The 23,049-nt window shown below is 39.4% G+C and overlaps 1 protein-coding gene across 7 annotated transcripts in view; it reads right to left on the bottom strand.

Moving 5' to 3' along the window:
* elavl4 (ELAV like neuron-specific RNA binding protein 4) overlaps nt 1–23,049 on the bottom strand; it is a 258,140-nt gene that overhangs the window by 157,126 nt on the left and 77,965 nt on the right. For 6 of the 7 annotated variants that reach the window (XM_034179719.1, XM_034179718.1, XM_034179716.1 and 3 more), the window contains 2 exons: nt 19,132–19,218; nt 452–698 (listed from right to left, as the gene is read on the bottom strand). In XM_034179719.1, the coding sequence (XP_034035610.1) occupies nt 452–698; nt 19,132–19,218 (334 nt within the window). The remainder of the gene's footprint in view (nt 1–451; nt 699–19,131; nt 19,219–23,049) is intronic. The other variant, XM_034179722.1, reaches the window with a different exon arrangement.

A 23,049-nucleotide genomic window follows, 5' to 3' on the forward strand; every position in this document is an offset into this window, starting at 1 on the left:
CTCTCTCTCTCTCTCTCTCTCTCTCTCTCTCTCCTCTCTCTCTCTCTCTCTCTCTCTCTCTCTCTCTCTCCTCTCTCTCTCTCTCTCTCTCTCTCTCTCTCTCTCTCTCTCTCTCTCTCTCTCTCTCTCTCTCTCTCTCTCTCTCTCTCTCTCTCTCTCTCTCTCTCCTCTCTCTCTCTCTCTCTCTCTCTCTCTCTCTCTCTCTCTCTCTCTCTCTCTCTCTCTCTCTCTCTCTCTCTCTCTCTCTCTCTCTCTCTCTCTCTCTCTCTCTCTCTCTCTCTCTCTCTCTCTCTCTCTCTCCACAGTTTAGTTTCTTTTCCTTCCAAATCTGTAGAGCACATGAGAAACATTGTCAATATTTTTCCTGAAAGTCAGAATTCCAGGAGGCAAAAATGTTTCGTACCAGCTGCATCAATCAGCTGATGAAGCATAAAGGACTTCTGTGTAGTACCTGTGATCTTGTCGCGAACAAGCTTGCAGGACTCAATCTCGCCAATGCTACCAAAGAGGCTGCGGAACTCCTCCTGGGTCATGTTCTGGGGCAAGTAGTTAACAATGAGGTTGGTCTTGCTGTCATCATTTGTTGGGCCAGTCTGCATGGGTGATGGGCAGCCACGATTGTTGTTTGTTGGCCCATTAGCTGTGTTGCCTCCTCCACTGGGGCCATTTGTCACTGGAGCTTCCATGTTACTGATAATCTAGCATAGGACCAAGAACAGAAAGAAAGAAAGAAGAAGAGAAGGGACATCAAGAAACAGGATGTAGCATTCATTAGCAATGGCTTCTCCATAGCACGTTGCAAACAACAATCCAGTATCAGCAAAGGCATGCAAGAATCTTACAGGATTCTTAATATATGCAATGTATAATTTCAGAAAACATGATTACTGCAGTATTAAGGCAGAATAACAGTCTTCGTCTTCTAAATCCTACTTCCAGGAAGCTTCAAAAACTAGAAAACTAAAATATGATAGCATTTGTCACAATATAAATACTATTACTTCATGTCAGTATTCCTACCTTACATTGCTGTTCTAACTTTACAAATTTGACATAATGACATCTATTACCTAACTTAAATTTTATGTTTTAAATTTCACTAAAGATTTGGACAAAATTTATGAATAGACAGGATTCTCTATTTAATTTGGACATTGCATTCTTGCCTACTTTTGAGGAGAGTTAAATGACAGCTATAATGAAATTAATAATTATGCTGCATTGCATACTAACGGGGACTAGAAGGAGAGAGCATATCTCTCCCATATTGGCCTCTCTTCATTGGCTTCCTGTTAATTCTAGAATAGAATTTAAAATTCTTCTTCTTACTTATAAGGTTTTGAATAATCAGGTCCCATCTTATCTTAGGGACCTCATAGTACCATATTACCCCAATAGAGCGCTTCGCTCTCAGACTGCAGGCTTACTTGTAGTTCCTAGGGTTTGTAAGAGTAGAATGGGAGGCAGAGCCTTCAGCTTTCAGGCTCCTCTCCTGTGGAACCAGCTCCCAATTCGGATCAGGGAGACAGACACCCTCTCTACTTTTAAGATTAGGCTTAAAACTTTCCTTTTTGCTAAAGCTTATAGTTAGGGCTGGATCAGGTGACCCTGAACCATCCCTTAGTTATGCTGCTATAGACTTAGACTGCTGGGGGGTTCCCATGATGCACTGAGTGTTTCTTTCTCTTTTTGCTCTGTATGCACCACTCTGCATTTAATCATTAGTGATTGATCTCTGCTCCCCTCCACAGAATGTCTTTTTCCTGGTTCTCTCCCTCAGCCCCAACCAGTCCCAGCAGAAGACTGCCCCTCCCTGAGCCTGGTTCTGCTGGAGGTTTCTTCCTGTTAAAAGGGAGTTTTTCCTTCCCACTGTCGCCAAGTGCTTGCTCACAGGGGGTCGTTTTGACCGTTGGGGTTTTTACGTAATTATTGTATGGCCTTGCCTTACAATATAAAGTGCCTTGGGGCAACTATTTGTTGTGATTTGGCGCTATATAAATAAAATTGATTGATTGATTGATTGACTGCATTGACATGTTGGCTGTAAGCAGCTACAAGTACAAATTTTCAACTTTTTCTGCCTCCTGCAGAGATGAGCAGCAAGAGGTGGACTATTTAAGTGCAGACACATAGTTTTATATCAGGTAATCAGGAATAATTGCATTATTACAGACAGAAATTAAGTTGTAACATCACTAAAAGTTAATATTTGAGGGTTTGACAATCAGAGCCAAAGCTTTCTGTTTTAATATAAAGTGCAGTATATCAAAACTAAATTAAATAAATTATTGTATATCTCATTACTGCAGAAAATTACCATCAACTGTCTGTTACTGTAATTGACAATAATTCTGCTGTAATGACCAGTATGACTTTTTTGTACATACCAACACAAACATTAGCGATTAGCAACCAAACCAAAACACTGCTGAAATAATAATAAAATACAAACAGCAGACTTGCTAGACAAACTGCATTTTATAATTCTAAACACTGAGAATTACAATAAACACTCAAAGAAGATAAACAGATAAATATTCATGAAGACAGTAAGGATCGTCTCTGAATATCTGTTTGAAAGTACTGGGATTTCTGTGATAGAACAACAACAAGGACATTCCTTCAGCTAGCGATCTGCCTGCTGGTGCTGCTGCTGTGACAGAGAGAGGTTTGGATTTTCATATCTAGTGTTGCAGAGTATCTCATGAGCAAAATGTTCCAACAGTGAGGTTGGTGTAAAATTGAGGTGGAAGTTAAAAAACAAAACAAAACAAAAAAACAAAACAAAACAAAACAAAAAAACAAAAATGGGGGAAAGTGAGAAGAAGTGAGTCAAAAGTCAAAGGAAAAGTAAAGTGAATATTGTTTTTCTGCTACAGCACTTGGAGCACATTCAATACAAATATAGTACTAATGTATTGCAACCCAAGCACTTGTATTACTGTAGTAGCAAATGTCAAAGGACAATTTGTGAGGAAATGCAAAAAAAAAAGAAAAAAAGAAAAAGAAATTTGATGAAACAAGTGGGACTTTGTGAAAGGGTCATCTTAGTGAACTCCAAATGGAAAGAGTGGATCTCGTAATTATAGTGTTCTTCATACACAGTCCCTCCACTTTCACATGCCGTAAGTAATTGGACAAACTAAATATGAAGATGTGAATGCAAATCATCACTTTTACAGCCATTTTTTTTTTTTTTTTTTTACACAGGTCAGTGAATTGATACATTGTCCTTTTCCAATTCAATGAATATGTCTTGGACTTTATTTACATTAATCATTAAAAAGCAGAAACCGTACGGTACTGTATGGTAAATATATCTGGAGTAGAGAGTTATCAAAAACTGAGTGACCATGCAAAAAGGAGACTAGTGAGGGAAGCCACCAAGACACCCAGATAACTCTAAGGAGTTATAGGTTTCTGTGGCTGTGACTAGACAAAAGTTCATCTGTGGAGTGGCACACAGAAGGTTTTTTTTTTTTTGTCCTCTTATTTCTTTTTTTTTTTTTTGCCAGAATACAAATTGGAGACACAAACCCAGATATTTTGTATGAAAATTCTTCTCTGTTCTACTCCACCATGAAAGTGAGATTGGTGCATGCAAAAGACAAATATTGCACTCTGCACAATTTCTAGCCTCCAACTCTTTCAGAGTTTTTTGCATGTCTTGGCTTCCTTCACTGTTCTCCTTCTTGCACGTTGACTTAGTTTTTCTGCCTACCCCAGACAGATTTACAATATGTCATAGTTCACATTTGATCACTTCCTCTGATGCTTTTATTGTGAATTGCCTGTTCCCAGTGTACTCTTGTGGCTTTACTTCCAGTTCGCTGGTATGTTTCCTGGTTTATTGAGTCACACACAATTTATCCATACAGGCCCTCACTCCTGTGCCAGAACATCAAGCTCCTATGTTCATCTTCTTGCTTTGTTTCTACATCTTTGATTTCCTGCTGCCAATCACTGTGATCTCCTTGTTTCCTGACATTAGTCTAACGTCTCTGAACACTGTGCATTTGTATGTTTGCTAACTGTGTCTAATTTGTCAGCTACATTTCCTTCTTGCTCATTCCTCTGCCCTGCAGACTGAGTGTGTTTTCTAACCTCCTGCCTATTTATATGGTTTAGTCACTTGCGTCGGCATAGCACAGTTGAATGCCTCCAAGTGTGCTACTGGACACCAGACTGCTTTCCTACTGTGAATTATCCATTTCCTGTGAAGTGGTTGTCAATAAAAACCGTGACTTTTTCCTACGTGTGCTGTTCTGTGCTCTGGTATCACTAGTTGAACTAAATACTTCACAGTATGTTTTGGCCATGTGTGAACCCGCAGGGATTAACCTGGTATGGGCCGCTTTAATCAACCAGGCAAGAAAGTTCAGCGAACAATGGCAAACCCTGATTAATTTGAGCCAAACAATCCAGGAAATTTGCGTGCATGAAGGAGACATTACAGACCAGCTAAAACTGCTGAATGGCCAGCAGTAATGCCAAGACACCTCAACCATCGTACCTCACATGAGTGAATCAGATGGTAGATTTGGCAGAGATGGTCACAACAACATCTAGTGGCGCCAACCCAAGCACTTGTTGTGAGCCTCCCACCTACTGAAAGGCTTGACAGAGACCCGTCTACATGAGTCGCAATGGCCTTGAGCCTACAGTCCAGCTCGTATCCCAGGGATGCCTCCTGGGTCATGTTTATTAAAATGTATCTCACAGGCACAGCCCACTAATGGGTAGTAGCTGAGGGGAAGACCCAATATATCTGTCTGCACAAGGATTTCTCATAGGCAGTAAGGAAAGATTTTGAGTGTGGTGCTCCAGGTCGAGGTGTGCGAGGCCTGCTTTCCCTTAAGCAAAGTAAAGGCTTGGTGTTGGATTATTCCCTCTGGTTCCAGAACTTAGTCCATGGGCCAAGTAGGTTTTTGGTACCACTTAAGGGAATGAAATGACACTTACAATTCAGCCTCAGTGTACCATAGCCTACACAAAAATGTGTGATAACCATCCCAGGGTGGTAGTTATAGCCAGGTAGGGGTCAATGAAGAATCACACAGAGGTCAAAATTTAAAATTTAAACATTAATTATCTGATCATAATGATTCCAAAAACGTATAGTTTGGATTAATGATGACTGAATTCTGTGGCGTTATGGGGTAAAAACAGCAAAAAATGGTGACAACGGTCAGATACAGTTTGTACAGGGGTCAAAAGTTAAAGTTGCTCCAATTTTGGTTTAGTATTATCCACTTTTCAAGTATTGCAGGATGCCACTTTTTTCACAAGATAGATTTATGCAATGCATATTAATTGGTGAAGATAAGGGTGGGAGATGAAAGGACAATTTCTATCGATGTTTCATTTGCAACTATAGTTTAATTCCTGTCCCTTTATACCTTCTCACATCAGCTTGTTCATGTTCCATTGGTCCAGAGAAGCAGAGTCCTTAAAGTGTAATTTCTCCTCTGCACCCATTCAGTCCATGCCTGGTTCTGCTATGCACTTTATTGTGGAGGTCAATGGCTCAGATGTGTGAGTGGGGCAATTCTGTCATAATGGTCTGCTTAGGACAACAAGGTGCCCCGTGTGCTTACTTGTTTACAAAACTGTCTTTGGTGGAAAAGAACTATGACATCAGTAACCAAGGATTATTAGCAGTTAAACTGACATTAGAAGAATGGAGACACTGACTTGAAGGGTCCAATCAGCCTTTTATTGTTTTGACTGATCTTGAGTAATTGCATTCAGCCAAGCAACTGTATTGCCGTCAGGCAAGGTGGGTTGTTGTCTGTACCAGGTTCAACTTCAGACTGTCATACCATTGTGGATCTTAAAATATTAAGCCTGATGCTTTGTCTCATCAATTCTCTACATTTGAGTGTCTAAAAAAACAATTTGACTATTCTGCCAAAGACCTGTGTGGTTAGACCTGTGTCATCACTCCCTCCCTCTCTCCATCCATCAACCCTGCATCTATCCATGCATTAATCTTCCCTCCATCATCCATCCATCCATCCATCATTAACAATCATACTTTTAATTTGAGTAGTAATTTAAATTCCATCATTCATGCAACCATTTACCCAAGATCATGTTCATTTTCAGATCACTGTAATATATTTTTTCCAACACTCAGCTAAGTTTGTGGCCTTTTATCATTGCAATTAAATGTAGAATTCTCTACGTTACTAACATCCACAGCAATCATGGCAAGTAGTGTATTTAAGTGGATTCATGCATCTGGTTTGTACAAATTTTGAAGAAATTGAAGAGCTTTATAAACATATACGTGATTCTTTCTTTCCTATACGTAGGTGTTTCTGAGTAGAAAGAACAGCGTGTCAGTCTTGCATCTGCTTCCATCTTCTCATTTCATGGGCACACACGTGCACACAAGTACACACCTTATGCCTTCATACACTGTGGCAACTGCAGTGAGTTGTGAACAACATACTGAAACACACACACGCAGAGAACAATGGCTAAAGCTCACAGCAGAAAACAGACGGAGATGTCTAAAAGCACTCAAGATGAGAGCTGCATGCAAATTGTTCTTTTGACAGTATCCTTCGCTACTCAGTCACCACTCTACCACAACAGAGATAAAGAGACAGGCTGAGAAAGACAGGAGACAGAGAGAGAGAGAGAGAGAGAGAGAGAGAGAGAGAGAGAGAGAGAGAGAATAATATCTAACTATAACAGAGCTGATTGGAGAGGCCCTTATTAAATCTGTTTACATTCCCTGCTGGGCTCCATTCTGTCAGAGAGACTTTCAACTCCATGGGATGTTTTCTGAGGAGTTTTTACACCAAAATGGCTGCCTCTAATTAAGAGGGACCTGCCGAGTCCCAGTGGCCAATTATATTCCTCTCCTTGTCCCTGCCCACCAGCATTACTGCAGCTCAGCAGTCCACTTCATGTTGGATGTGAACACTGGCTGTTCCTATTCTCCCACTGCAAAGCCTATGGACAGAAATCACTGTGTGTCCTGGGTGACGGGGTACTGCACACAGCTCTCTCAGTCTGCAGATGAAGACCATTTTACTTACAGTGAAGTTGGGAGCCTAGCTGGCAGCAGAAACAATACAATCATGTTACATTTTCTGAGGGGGTGAGATGCAACTCAGAATAATAAGTCTGAGAGTTTCAAGATCAAAGATTCACACCAGAATTTTTTATTTTCTCCCAATGTGTTCATTATGAGATGAATCTGTATTTCAGTGTTTCTTCCTTTGGATTCCACCTAATAATTATCACATCCTGAACCAGTTAGAATGAAATATGGTTAAAACTATCTAAAATATTTCAGGTGTTACATACAAACATCTATTGATATAGGCTGTATTAACAAGCTCCAGTCGGTTATGTTCGAAGAATTGTTTAGCCTAACTGGATCTAATTAACTGTTTCCAACATTATTTCTCTGTACATGTTGGCCTGTCCATCAAACATGGATGAAGTTGATTCCCAAGACCAACATTTATAAGGTATATAGCAAACACACTTTAATCGCCTGCCACTGGTAATTTTCTCTCCATTCAACGATATGCATGACGTTTAGCGCAAGACAGGAAGTGAAATCATCATTATTGCAAGTATTAAATGTTAGGTTGTTTAGCTTAACATAAAACTAACTAGTTACCAAGAATTCAAATAAAGACTTCTGTTCTGGAAGATTAAATATATATATAAAGTTTCTGTTTTTGTTCCTAGTGATATATCAATTGTTCCTGGTTAGATTTTCATCCCTTAAACTGAAAGCTTTTTTCAAGATGCATAATAGTGGGAAAAGTATGTTAGGTATAAATTAGGCTTTAGATGTTAGTATTAATTAGGCTTTCAATGTGATGATACAAAACACATAATAAGACACTAAAATAAACAAATACATCAAAAAGGGTCTATCAGGGAGAAAAGAGTAAATTTTATGTGCTGAATGTGTCCAGTTGTTCTATGGTGTCAGCTTTATAATGGAAATATTGGTAGACTGGACATTGTCTGACTTCTCGGTACTCGTTTGCTGAAAAACTCTCAGCAGGTGATACCTACTGCATGTGGGGATTAAAGCAAAAAAATCTGACTGAAATTTTTTCATGGCCAAATTAGAAGATGTTCACAATCTGCCTTTTTATAGAAACCCTTTGTGATTGCGTCATAGGATTTAAGGTAAAACTATAATGCAATGCTAAACTACCCTCAGCTGTATGAGCATGTAGCTTTTAACTGCGTCTGCAGGAGGGCGTGCATGTGCGCATACATGAGCTTTTGACCGCGAGTGATGCACGTCCATGAGATGTCTTGTAAACCACTCTAGAGGTGTTATCAGGTTGGGAAGCGTGTTAGATTTACACAGAAACACAGCAGTTTCTGCAGCCAGATAGAGACCAGCCAGTGACATCACGGTGCCTCTCTACGCTGATTGGCTGTCACCCCTACACACACACACACACACACACACACACTCACCCAAAAAGCGAATTTTCATGATTCATTGCATTAAAAAATAGGAAAATGAATGTGACCTTTTGACCTCTTAAAGTAGGTCGAGATTAGCGACCTTTGAACTTGTCCAAGGTCTGTGTTCCAAGAATGCTCACTGTGAATTTGAAGCATTAATAGGCAGTGGTTGGCATAGTTCTGCTAATCCGCTATCCACTAATTATCGAAGCTAATGTTTTTAGTGGATTAGCTTTTCAGATAACTTTGAAAACCATCAGTGGACCAATTAGTTTACGATAAATTTAGTTCCGATAACTTTTAGACTGCTAACATATTTTGCAGGCATAGTGAATAAAACTTAACTGTTAAAAACATTTGTAAATTCTGAAATCATAGATTTTAGTGCCTGCCTGTTACGTGTTTTGTAGCACACAGTCAGCTATGAGTGGCAGCACTCAATCCTCTGTCAGCAGAGGATAACTGGCTACCAGAGAGAAAGGAAGAGGGAGAAAATTTTTTTTTTTTTCACACCATACAGACCTGCAGGCGTATCACACGAGTCATGCATAGGCAGACAGTTTTAACTTATGGTTAAAAATTTAAACAAACTAATTCCGCACAAGTTATTGAAATTAACGTCACCTCTGTTGTTTTACAAAGTGAAAATATCAGCTATATATTTTAGTTTTAAAGTAATGCACTAATTTTGAAGGTGTTAACGTTTACAGAGTACAGACACACAGTGCATTACGGGAAAATTGCCATCTCCTGGCCATCCAGTAGATGGCAGTGTGAAGAGCAACTGCCACGCATTCGCTAAAAGTGCTGAATCACTTAAACAGAATTTTCAGTTTTCAAATTGCCTTTTTTAACAAATAAAAAAATGACATATTTACAAATACAGATTAATTTGTAAAACCCACCACATGTTAGTTACGTGTGTTGTATACCAACCAACCACTGATGTCAGGAAACTAATTTTCCCATAATGCATTGCGGCATGTGTGTCTTTAAACGCTGCAAGTCTTCTCCTTTTCTTTCTCTCTTCTCTTCTCTTTTGTTTCTTTTCTCTCTGGTCACCAGGTCTCTTTTGTTGAGAGAAGGCTAATCTGAGACAGAATCGCTGACTCGATGTTGTGTCAGTAGCTGCCAGTGTACTGGAGTCAATACTGAAAGTTATCGGTTTAGCTTTTAGCTGTAACTTCCGCAAATTTTTTTTAGGGGTTTATCGGTTTAGGTTTATAAAAGTTAACTTTTCAGTTAGTGGATTAACGGTTATCAAAGCTAACCTTTTGGTTAGCTGTGCCCACCATAGGACTGGATTTAAGCTGAGCACGGACAGACGGACAAACATAAAGGCTTTGCAATACTCGATAGCCATATTTGATAACCTCGGGTAACAATATGGAGACAGCAAAGAAAACAGCAAATTGTTCTCCTGCTGAACAAGATTATATTTCACTCACTAACCATTGTTGCTCTTTTCTACTGCAAGATATATATATAAAGACTTTAACCTACACATTATTTAAATACGAGGTCTATTAGAAAACTAACCGGCAGTTTTATAAAAAAAACTATATGGATTTGAATCACGTGCAATTACACCAGACATGCTTGAACCCTCATGTGCATGCGTGAGTTTTTTCACGCGTCGGTGACGTCATTCGCCTGTGGGCAGGCTTTGAGTGAGCACTGGTCCAGCTCTCTTGGCTGAAATCCTTTGTCTGAGACGCTGCTGGAGACGGCGCACGCTGCTTTATCAAACGTTTTTCAGGACCTGTGAGGGATATCCGAGTGGACACCATTCGAGAAATTCAGCTGGTTCTCAGTGAAAAGTTTAACGGCTGATGAGAGATTGTGGAGTTTCTTTCGCTTTAAGGACAGCTCACAAAGCGGATCGGCGCGGCGCGGTCGGAGGTGCCGTCCGTCTGGCTGTTTCAAGCTGAAAACTTCCACATTTCAGGCTCTGTTCACCCAGGTCGTCGTCAGAGAACAGAGAAGTTTCAGAAGAAGTCGGCATGAGGAGTTTATGCGGACATTCCATTGTTAAAGGAGATTTTGTAATGAAAGAACATGTGGGCAAATTCGCCGAGTTGGTTCCGTGACGACGACGCAAATCCGTCTGCGCAGCGACAGGAAAAACACCTCCGTGTTGAAAACCATTTGTAAAATTCAGGCGGCTTTTGATGGCTTTCAACAAGTGAGTATCTGAGAAATTGTTTAACAGCTGGGCATGTTCCAACTTGTCCGTTTAGGTTTTCAATGGAGGTGTTTTTCCTGTTGCGACCCCCCGTGGTCGGGTTCGGCCGGACATGCGAATCTGCCCGCACGTTCTTTCATTACAAAATCTCCTTTAACGGTGGAATGTCCGCATAAACTCCTCATGCCGACCTCTTCTGAAACTTCTCTGTTCTCTGACGATGACCTGGGTGAACAGAGCCTGAAATGTGGAAGTTTTCAGCTTGAAACAGCGAGACGCCGCCGCCTCAGAGCGCAGATCGCCGTCAGGCGCCGTGGGCCATCCTTAAAGCAACACTTACAGACCAAAATCTCTCATCAGCCATTAAAATTTTTACCGAAAACCAGCTGAATTTATCGAATGGTGTCCACTCAGTTGTGCCTTACAGTTTTTGAAAAAAGTTTGATCAAACAAAGCAGCAGTCTCTGAGCCATTCCTAAACAATGAAAAAAATGACGAGAGGGTGGGCCACTCCTCACTCAAAGACTGCCCACAGGCGAATGATGTAAACGACAGGCGTGAAAAAACTCTTGCATGCCCACGAGGGTTCAAGCATGTCTGATGTAATCACACGTGATTCAAATCCATATGGTTTTTGAAAAAAATAATAAGGTAGGATACTTTTCTAACAGACCTCGTACTTGAGGACAAACACATTTTTAGGGGACAGCTTATGTAGAGCTTTACTTCATTCAATAACAATTAAAATCTCAGGCCTGTAGCCAGGTTGTGAAATGGTGGGGAAGGCGGTCTTTTTTGGTGAAAGTGGGCCTTTGTCAGTGGGGAGTCTGGGGAGTTGCTCAAGGCCCCCAGAAAATTGAGGGTTTCTGATGCCCAGGCATGCATTCTGAAAGGTTTTTTGATTACTATTTTCTCACCCCGAGCCCTCCTTTTTTCGTTGTACTGCGTAATGTGTGTTGTATTTGTATTTTGTTTTGCACATGTTGACCTTTTCTTTGTGTTTAACAAAATGATATAACAACCTAACTAACTAACTAACCACAAGAGCTGTAATCATTTTCATATTTTTGGCTTCCCTCATTCTAACTGACGAGATTTTAAAGCTGGAAACCCTAACAGACCCAGTAATGCTCGACCTTAGACATTACATCAAAAAAGATACTGATTCATATCCCACTGTAGTGATGCAGTACAGTTAAATTAACTAAACATATTTTTATATGGTTCATCAATTAAACTTAGTCTAGAACTATAGACTATAGACCAGCAAAAATCTATTTAAGCATAAAAATTCAAAAAGAAAAAATAATATAGCACCTTCAACTGCACCACAGACTAAAACAGTTAAATGTGGTCTATTAAACATTAGGTCTCTCTCTTCTAAGTCCCTGTTGGTAAATGATATAATAATTGATCAACATATTGATTTATTCTGCCTAACAGAAACCTGGTTACAGCAGGATGAATATGTTAGTTTAAATGAGTCAACACCCCCGAGTCACACTAACTGTCAGAATGCTCGTAGCACGGGCCGGGGCGGAGGATTAGCAGCAATCTTCCATTCCAGCTTATTAATTAATCAAAAACCCAGACAGAGCTTTAATTCATTTGAAAGCTTGTCTCTTAGTCTTGTCCATCCAAATTGGAAGTCCCAAAAACCAGTTTTATTTGTTATTATCTATCGTCCACCTGGTCGTTACTGTGAGTTTCTCTGTGAATTTTCAGACCTTTTGTCTGACTTAGTGCTTAGCTCAGATAAGATAATTATAGTGGGCGATTTTAACATCCACACAGATGCTGAGAATGACAGCCTCAACACTGCATTTAATCTATTATTAGACTCTATTGGCTTTGCTCAAAAAGTAAATGAGTCCACCCACCACTTTAATCATATCTTAGATCTTGTTCTGACTTATGGCATGGAAATAGAAGACTTAACAGTATTCCCTGAAAACTCCCTTCTGTCTGATCATTTCTTAATAACATTTACATTTACTCTGATGGACTACCCAGCAGTAGGGAATAAGTTTCATTACACTAGAAGTCTTTCAGAAAGCGCTGTAACTAGGTTTAAGGATATGATTCCTTCTTTATGTTCTCTAATGCCATATACCAACACAGTGCAGAGTAGCTACCTAAACTCTGTAAGGGAGATAGAGTATCTCGTCAATAGTTTTACATCCTCATTGAAGACAACTTTGGATGCTGTAGCTCCTCTGAAAAAGAGAGCTTTAAATCAGAAGTGTCTGACTCTGTGGTATAACTCACAAACTCGTAGCTTAAAGCAGATAACCCGTAAGTTGGAGAGGAAATGGCGTCTCACTAATTTAGAAGATCTTCACTTAGCCTGGAAAAAGAGTCTGTTGCTCTATAAAAAAGCCCTCCGTAAAGCTAGGACATCTTTCTACTCATCACTAATTGAAGAAAATAAGAACAACCCCAGGTTTCTTTTCAGCACTGTAGCCAGGCTGACAAAGAGTCAGAGCTCTATTGAGCTGAGTATTCCATTAACTTTAACTAGTAATGACTTCATGACTTTCTTTGCTAACAAAATTTTAACTATTAGAGAAAAAATTACTCATAACCATCCCAAAGACATATCGTTATCTTTGGCTGCTTTCAGTGATGCCGGTATTTGGTTAGACTCTTTCTCTCCGATTGTTCTGTCTGAGTTATTTTCATTAGTTACTTCATCCAAACCATCAACATGTTTATTAGACTCCATTCCTACCAGGCTGCTCAAGGAAGCCCTACCATTATTTAATGCTTCGATCTTAAATATGATCAATCTATCTTTGTTAGTTGGCTATGTACCACAGGCTTTTAAGGTGGCAGTAATTAAACCATTACTTAAAAAGCCATCACTTGACCCAGCTATCTTAGCTAATTATAGGCCAATCTCCAACCTTCCTTTTCTCTCAAAAATTCTTGAAAGGGTAGTTGTAAAACAGCTAACTGATCATCTGCAGAGGAATGGTCTATTTGAAGAGTTTCAGTCAGGTTTTAGAATTCATCATAGTACAGAAACAGCATTAGTGAAGGTTACAAATGATCTTCTTATGGCCTCGGACAGTGGACTCATCTCTGTGCTTGTTCTGTTAGACCTCAGTGCTGCTTTTGATACTGTTGACCATAAAATTTTTTTACAGAGATTAGAGCATGCCATAGGTATTAAAGGCACTGCGCTGCGGTGGTTTGAATCATATTTGTCTAATAGATTACAATTTGTTCATGTAAATGGGGAATCTTCTTCACAGACTAAAGTTAATTATGGAGTTCCACAAGGTTCTGTGCTAGGACCAATTTTATTCACTTTATACATGCTTCCCTTAGGCAGTATTATTAGACGGTATTGCTTAAATTTTCATTGTTACGCAGATGATACCCAGCTTTATCTATCCATGAAGCCAGAGGACACACACCAATTAGCTAAACTGCAGGATTGTCTTACAGACATAAAGACATGGATGACCTCTAATTTCCTGCTTTTAAACTCAGATAAAACTGAAGTTATTGTACTTGGCCCCACAAATCTTAGAAACATGGTGTCTAACCAGATCCTTACTCTGGATGGCATTACCCTGACCTCTAGTAATACTGTGAGAAATCTTGGAGTCATTTTTGATCAGGATATGTCATTCAAAGCGCATATTAAACAAATATGTAGGACTGCTTTTTTGCATTTACGCAATATCTCTAAAATCAGAAAGGTCTTGTCTCAGAGTGATGCTGAAAAACTAATTCATGCATTTATTTCCTCTAGGCTGGACTATTGTAATTCATTATTATCAGGTTGTCCTAAAAGTTCCCTAAAAAGCCTTCAGTTAATTCAAAATGCTGCAGCTAGAGTACTGACGGGGACTAGAAGGAGAGAGCATATCTCACCCATATTGGCCTCTCTTCATTGGCTTCCTGTTAATTCTAGAATAGAATTTAAAATTCTTCTTCTTACTTATAAGGTTTTGAATAATCAGGTCCCATCTTATCTTACGGACCTCGTAGTACCATATCACCCCAATAGAGCGCTTCGCTCTCAGACTGCAGGCTTACTTGTAGTTCCTAGGGTTTGTAAGAGTAGAATGGGAGGCAGAGCCTTCAGCTTTCAGGCTCCTCTCCTGTGGAACCAGCTCCCAATTCAGATCAGGGAGTCAGACACCCTCTCTACTTTTAAGATTAGGCTTAAAACTTTCCTTTTGCTAAAGCTTATAGTTAGGGCTGGATCAGGTGACCCTGAACCATCCCTTAGTTATGCTGCTATAGACGTAGACTGCTGGGGGGTTCCCATGATGCACTGTTTCTTTCTCTTTTTGCTCTGTATGCACCACTCTGCATTTAATCATTAGTGATCGATCTCTGCTCCCCTCCACAGCATGTCTTTTTCCTGGTTCTCTCCCTCAGCCCCAACCAGTCCCAGCAGAAGACTGCCCCTCCCTGAGCCTGGTTCTGCTGTAGGTTTCTTCCTGTTAAAAGGGAGTTTTTCCTTCCCACTGTAGCCAAGTGCTTGCTCACAGGGGGTCGTTTTGACCGTTGGGGTTTTACATAATTATTGTATGGCCTTGCCTTACAATATAAAGCGCCTTGGGGCAACTGTTTGTTGTGATTTGGCGCTATATAAAAAAATTGATTGATTGATTGACTATAGTAAAACCAAGTCCCAGAGAAACACTTATTTAAACATTTTAGTTGTTAAAATTATTATTAATAATAATATTAATAATAATATAAGCAGTAGTAGTATGAAAAATTTCTTCAAAAGTGGACCTTTAATCAGTGGGTGTTGTGGAGGGCAAGTCCACCCCACAGCAACCTCTTTATGTCTGGATTCGCTCCTGGCTTGCAGTCTCTGCGCAGGAACAATCACGAATCTGTGCATTTATGTGGAGAGTGCGACCTTATTGAGAGATAAGGTTTTATGAGCGTATTTTACATCATGCAATCCTCAGGAAGAGATTTTAGAAATATTTTTGGGGGAAAACAAAACCGTTAGTGTTTGTTGTTGTGCACTACAGGTCTGCAGCTGTGTTTTCAGTTTAACCACAGTGAGGACACTCACAGAGACACTCAGCAGGCTTTGAAAGAAAAGAAAAGTTTAAAAAAATGTTTGTAAAACTCTGCTCGCTCTGTTGTTACTGCACTGTGACACACACAAACACACAGCAGACACAGAGCACAGTGCACACTGGACACAGAGGAACAGATGTGGAACTCACTCTGTGCAGAAAAAACAAACAAAAACCAGACATTCTAAAAATCGAGTTTTTAACATTCTGAACATGGCATGCATGTGTCGCAGGGATGCGGTGAATCTTATATCTTGCGTACAGCCTTGATTTTGCGTCAGGACAGCGGCACACTCCCTTTTGACAGAAATCCATCGTAGTGACGAGAACTTTAATCCCTGTGTATGATGTGTATTCATGTCAGGCAAAAATGATGGCTTGTAAGGTGTGAAACAGAAAAAGCACAACAAAACCTATGAAGCAGCTTTTACCATGAAATCATTGAGGATGGAGAAATTTTCAATCTCCAGAGGTACATGCATACAAAATTACATAAAGTAATTTTAAACAGGAGGATGTTTGCTTACATCTGTTTTTGCATACTGTACAAGACAGATGATATTCACTTTAAATTCACTTTTAAAATCTAATCAAAGAAAAAACTATAGTGTGTGTGTGTGTGTGTGTGTGTGTGTGTGTGTGTGTGTGTGTGTGCGCAGTGGTGGGCACACTTCCGATAATCCGATAACAGATAATTATCGAAGATAATGTTTTCATTATCGGATTATCTTTTTAGATAACTTTAAAAACCATTATCGGACCAATTATCTTCCGATTAATTTTTGTCCGATAACTTTTAGACCGATAAACAAAGTAAACAAAGCTGAACAGCGACAAGCATTTTTATAATTTAAAATCAGTTCAGCACCTACCTGTTAAAAGTTTTGTAACAGATGGACAGTTATACCCTCTGCTAACAGAAGAGAGCTGCTTCTATGAAAAGTGACTCTATCCTCTGTAGACAAAGGAGAAATGGCCAAAAAACAAACGAGCAAAAAAAACCCAAAAACATTTCCTTTAACGCCATACCGATATGCTGGCAATATCACCTAAGTCTTCCAGAGGCATACATTTTTAACTTATGGTTCAAATTTTAACCAAACTCATTTTGGACAAGTTATTTAAAATTACTGTCATGTCTGAAGTTTTATAAAGTGTGTATAAACTGTGTTTGCACAGGCACAGTGCGAGCGGTTAGATGCTTGTCAGCAGCAGGATACCCTCACGACGGCCGACCAGAATAATATCAAACAGGTTTGATTTTCATTGGACCATACGATCGGCGATCAGGAGGTGGTCCTGAGATGTTAAATGCAGCTTGTTACTCCATGTACACTACACGATGCAGGATGCGCGATTAACCTGAAACTCGGTCCAAAAAATTCCTGCATGAAAAATCATCTCGCACAGTGTAAAGCACGTTTTACAACATCATAAAACGTGCGCACATCTCCATATGCAAAACATTTTGCGATGACACTTCTAGGGCTCCGTAAAAATGCCTGTTTTTACAAATGAAAAAAATTGAATATTTTACAAAAGCACATTTATCTGTAAACACCAACACACGACAGACATCACATTAATGTGTTGGTTTACATAATGAATGACTGAACCAATCAGTGTTTAGCAGAGGCACTTTTACCCAGAATCCTTTGCGATATGTCTGTGTTTGTTACACAACCTCAGAATTAGTGCATTATTCAACATTAAAAGATATGCTATATTTTAACTTTGTACAAATGACAGAATTGACATTAATGGAGTTATTCTATCGGTATTAATGTTATTTATAAATCAAAACCATAAGTCAGCATGACTTTATTTTTCAAGACCTCTGCCTGACCGGAGCGTTGTGACTGATAGAGAGTTGGCTTTAAGGCTGCTCTCAAAGTGCCTCTGTACTGGGAGCTCTGTAGTGAACAAGTGCTTCCAGCAGGGGCAGAATGTTCAAAGACAAAAGTGTGGTCTCATTGTTTGGGTCTGTTGTTACTTTTAATATTACTAGAAGCTATTGTGGCATTAAAACTTAAATTCGTTTTATTAGTAGTTGTAAATGTACCAGAGACAATATTGGAATTTATCTGTTATCGGTTATCTGTAACTTCCGATACATTTTGGGTGGTTTATTGTTTTATCTTTATCGAAGATAACTTTTCAGTTATCTGATTATCTGTTATCGAAGTTAATTTTTTGGTTATCTGTGCCCACCACTGTGTGTGTGTGTGTGTGTGAAGCTGAATCATGTGGGCACAGTGAAGAAGACCTTTCTCTTGACTGTAAGCCTAAAGGAGCAGGATTTGTTCCAACAAGATGACATTTAAATGTATAAGCAGACACAACTCAAATTCTTAACAAGTTTGACATTTCATTAAAATGGTCTATTTTGTTAAAATTTCACAATACATTACAGATGCATGGAAAATACGAATTTGTTCTTAAATGGTAGATGGAATTACTATTTATTTGACAGGAGAGCCATTGGTGCTGTATGTCAGCTGTCAAGTGGCATTCAAGGATTTATCCTCATATTCATGAAGAACTGAGGTGAGAGATGCATTTTCAATGTTAAGTCTGCAATTAGTCTTGGTTAGGTCATGCCTGATTAAAATTTCTCAAATCAGCAAAGAGGTTTTATACACCTGTCACAATAAATTTTGCTTGATGATATAGTGCCTCAGAAAATATCAGAATAAATGAAAATATCACAATATTATCATTGGCATTGTTTAAGACCATTTTATGCCACAATGCTGCATTAAAATACAAGCATATCCTTTCAAAGAGCAATGAACATTTTTCAAGAATATTCAACATCCCTCAATTTATAAAACAAAACAGAACAAAATCCATCAATAATTGACAAAGAAACCATTTGTTGTAATATGAGGAGCTAATTAGACTAATTAGCTTATAAGTTCCTGGACAATTAAAATGTGTCAAATCTGTGTAGATGTTCTGTGTACCATCCTTAGGTCTATAAAACAAAACAGAACAAAAATCCATCAAGAACTGAGAGAGAAGAAGCTTTTTTTTAATATATATATAAAATCTGGATGATAGACGACGACAGACGCCTGCACCTACATAGAAATGTTTGAACCACTGGTCTACAGTGACAAAAATCAAGGCAAAGTCATTTACTGTTGTTGCAGACATGAATTTTCTCATTTACAAAAATGCATAGATAGTGCAGCTGATTTTCACTCGTCTGCAAAACTTCGACTGCTGTAAGTACTTTCTCCTGTCACGTGTCTGTAACTCTATACACTGACCTCTGGTCTAGCTCCAACTGTCTCAGTCAGCATCATCATCATCATCATCATCAATGTGCGTCCACATCAACACAGTATAATATCAGATCACATAACTTTATGAGTGTGTAAAATGGCTGGGCCATGCATTTGGCAGCAGGATTCTCCTTACCATCTTTGGCTGTGTCAGCAATCCCTTCTCTGCCCAGCCCTGGAGCTGTGGAAGATCTGCCTGACGCCACTGTGTCTCTGTCGACCCCTATGGAGCGGAGCACAAAGAGGGAGGGACGCACAGCCCACCGTCAACATCATACACTCAACTTTTCAGGGTTAGTGTTGTAATGGGATTTGGGGAAGCGGGGGATGTTGGGACAATTGGGAGAAATGGCAGCTCACCTGATACAATTTATACCTTTACAATCATTGCATTAATCACCCTAAAACAGACAGGTGGCTCAACACTTACAGCTGTGACATTAGTGGTTAAAAGATATTGTGTCAATGGCAAATCACTTAAAAAAAAGTCACCAAATTGGAATTTGTAGCAATGGAAAATTCCACATTTCTTAAACATAAACGTATTTTTTTATATTAATGATGGCGAGAATATTACTTCAGTTGATTCAATTAGTTTGAATTATTTGAAGATTAGTTCAGTGACTATCACAAAACTGTATGTGTGCTGAAACCAGCAGACCAGTGTGGTGACAGTGACCCTGGCAGGGTTTATAATGAGGGCTTCCCTCGTCTCTGTGGGTAAACAACCCTGTGGCTGAAGAGACAGAAATGCCACAAATGAGCAGGAAGCAATGCCTGCAGAGATCTACGGGTGCTACAAGCAGCCAATTTAGTAGGAGAGGTACAAGATAGGAGGGATGACTTCTGCCTTCATTTACTCCTTCAGAGACATGAAGAGTGAGAAATCAGGTGGGAGGAGAAAGAAAAGGCAAGAGCTAAGTAATGGGGAAGAGATTTCAAACTGTTGAAAGAGAGGAAGAAAAAAATGTAGGGGGAGAGAAAGAGTCTGCACATGTATGGTTGTCAACGTGACTTGTAAACGTAGGCAGAGATGTGTAATGGAGGTCTAAATGAGAGCGAACTGTCAGCCTGAAAGGGAAGAAGGAAATATGGAGGAGCAGAGAGGTCAGAGTCGCAACGAGGAAGAGTAAAATTATTTCTATGTGCTGACAGTTAATGGTGAAATTTGGAAATTTCTTTGAATAAGATAAGTTGAGCCACCTTTGTTTTAGTCTGGTGAAAACCAAGGGATAACTATTAGATAGGGCTGAATGATTAATCCTCTTTAAATAAAAATTACAATGCAAAAGAGTGATTTTAACAAGACTATAAATTCTATTAATAGCTAATTGCATAACAATAGGACTTTTCCTGGATATGTAAAATGTGAGTGTGCAGAAGAGAAGCTTTAACTCAGTGAGGACACTAAGCTGTACTGAGAGAACAAGTAGGACTGAATGTTAATGATAAGAGAGTCCCAACCAAAACACTAACTGTTGATGCTCCGACAGGAATTGGAATTGCAGATATGCCATCAGTATGTTTGAACAACGTGCACAAAATAACTGCTCTTGTTGGCCACAATATCTTCCGTCTACTCTAAGTTGTCATTTTGACAAATGATCTTTTTTAATATAATGGTACATTGTGTGCAGTTGCTCAGGCTGAGGTTGAAGCTTTGTGGCAAGTTTGGAAAAGGTCCACCCAATAGGAAAAACTAAGTGTTTTGTTGTTGTTTTTTTTAATTTTCAACTTCTGGTCAGACCATGAAGAAAATCAAGGAGCACTGGCCAACTAATTAAAACTGAAGCACGGTTCTACAAACTTTAGCATTCGATTCGCCTACATATACTCAACAAAAATATAAACGCAACACTTTTGGTTTTGCTCCCATTTTGTATGAGATGAACTCAAAGAACTAAAACTTTTTCCACATACACAATATCACCATTTCCCTCAAATATTGTTCACAAACCAGTCTAAATCTGTGATAGTGAGCACATCTCCTTTGCTGAGATAATCCATCCCACCTCACAGATGTGCCATACCAAGATGCTGATTAGACACCATGATTAGTGCACAGGTGTGCCTTAGACTGTCCACAATAAAAGGCCACTCTGAAAGGTGCAGTTTTATCACACAGCACAATGCCACAGATGTCGCAAGATTTGAGGGAGCGTGCAATTGGCATGCTGACAGCAGGAATGTCAACCAGAGCTGTTGCTCGTGTATTGAATGTTCATTTCTCTACCATAAGCCGTCTCCAAAGGCGTTTCAGAGAATTTGGCAGTACATCCAACCAGCCTCACAACCGCAGACCACGTGTAACCACACCAGCCCAGGACCTCCACATCCAGCATATTCACCTCCAAGATCGTCTGAGACCAGCCACTCGGACAGCTGCTGAAACAATTGCTTTGCATAACCAAAGAATTTCTGCACAAACTGTCAGAAACCGTCTCAGGGAAGCTCATCTGCATGCTCGTCGTCCTCATGGGGGTCTCGACCTGACTCCAGTTCGTTGTCGTAACCGACCTGTGTGGGCAAATGCTCACATTCGCTGGCGTTTGGCACGTTGGAGAGGTGTTCTCTTCAACTCTATGCGAAGGAGATGTGTTGCACTGCATGAGGCAAATGGTGGTCACACCAGATACTGACTGGTACCCCCCCCCCCCCAATAAAACAAAACTGCACCTTTCAGAGTGGCCTTTTATTGTGGGCAGTCTAAGGCACACCTGTGCACTAATCATGGTGTCTAATCAGCATCTTGATATGGCACACCTGTGAGGTGAGATGGATTATCTCAGCAAAGGAGAAGTGCTCACTATCACAGATTTAGACTGGTTTGTGAACAATATTTGAGGGAAATGGTGATATTGTGTATGTGGAAAAAGTTTTAGATCTTTGAGTTCATCTCATACAAAATGGGAGCAAAACCAAAAGTGTTGCGTTTATATTTTTGTTGAGTGTATATATTATTTGGTATTAATACAGATGAAATCCTAATTTTTTGGTTAGAAAACAGGTGACATTTAGGTTCCCTGTTCTGTTTTTTATTTGTATTCTTAAAGAATCTTGGAAGGCTCTCCAATCAAATGCATCCATGAATCTGATACTTCTCCATATAGAAAAATTGGGATTGTTCTTCACACATCTAAAACTGTGTAATACCACTTACATCACCAACAGGGAATGAGAATTGAACTTACTTTTTGTTGAAAACAATTTAAATTGCAGTCAGAGGCAAAAACAATTTAAATGAGCTATTTCCAAAAATCATTCAGCACCACTAATAGCAGCAGTAGAAATGACACAAAGTGGTGAAAAACCTGTTTCTTTTTTTTCTCAATTCAAATCCTAATGTACAGTCACATTTTAAAAGCATTTAGTTTTATTTAGATGCCCTCTGGACAAACCACATGACATGTATTCATATCCATTTCAAAGAGTGAGAATGGATAATGTTAGGGATAGCTACATCCCAAGGACAAAGGTACCCACAGCAGCTAAAATTGGAAGCCACCACTTATTGTTTGGTTGGCTCGATAAGTGGGCAGGCGAAAAATGTGCAGACTGCATGTTAAAACAACCTGTCCCATCCATTTTCTGTGAAAGTAAAACACTAACATGAAAAAAAGGTTATGTTAAATAGAGGTGAAACAACAAATGCATTTTTTCACCCATTCTGCAAAGCTGTCATTTTACATACTGAGTATGGAAGGAAATGTTGTGCAGCAGTAAGCAGACAGTGCAGCAGACAGTGTACAAATGTAGTGACAAAAATCTAAGCAGCAAGCAGATGTGTATGAGTCCTCATTTCCACAGCTAACGTACAGTGCAGTGTTTGCAAAAGGAATATTACATTTCTTAGAAAAGTATCTAAATCTGTGTGCCACATTTTCCAAACACTATTCAGTGCTCAATCTCCAATGCTCAACCATTTGATAAAACAAACACAGCTGCAGTCAAAACAAGCACACATACACACGCAATCTCATCTTTCTTCATATTCACTCACTCCTCACATTTATCACATGAACACACACATACACACCTTGTGACAAAATCTCAA

This window comes from Thalassophryne amazonica, chromosome 10 (assembly GCF_902500255.1).
Source record: "Thalassophryne amazonica chromosome 10, fThaAma1.1, whole genome shotgun sequence".
Taxonomy (NCBI): domain Eukaryota; kingdom Metazoa; phylum Chordata; class Actinopteri; order Batrachoidiformes; family Batrachoididae; genus Thalassophryne; species Thalassophryne amazonica.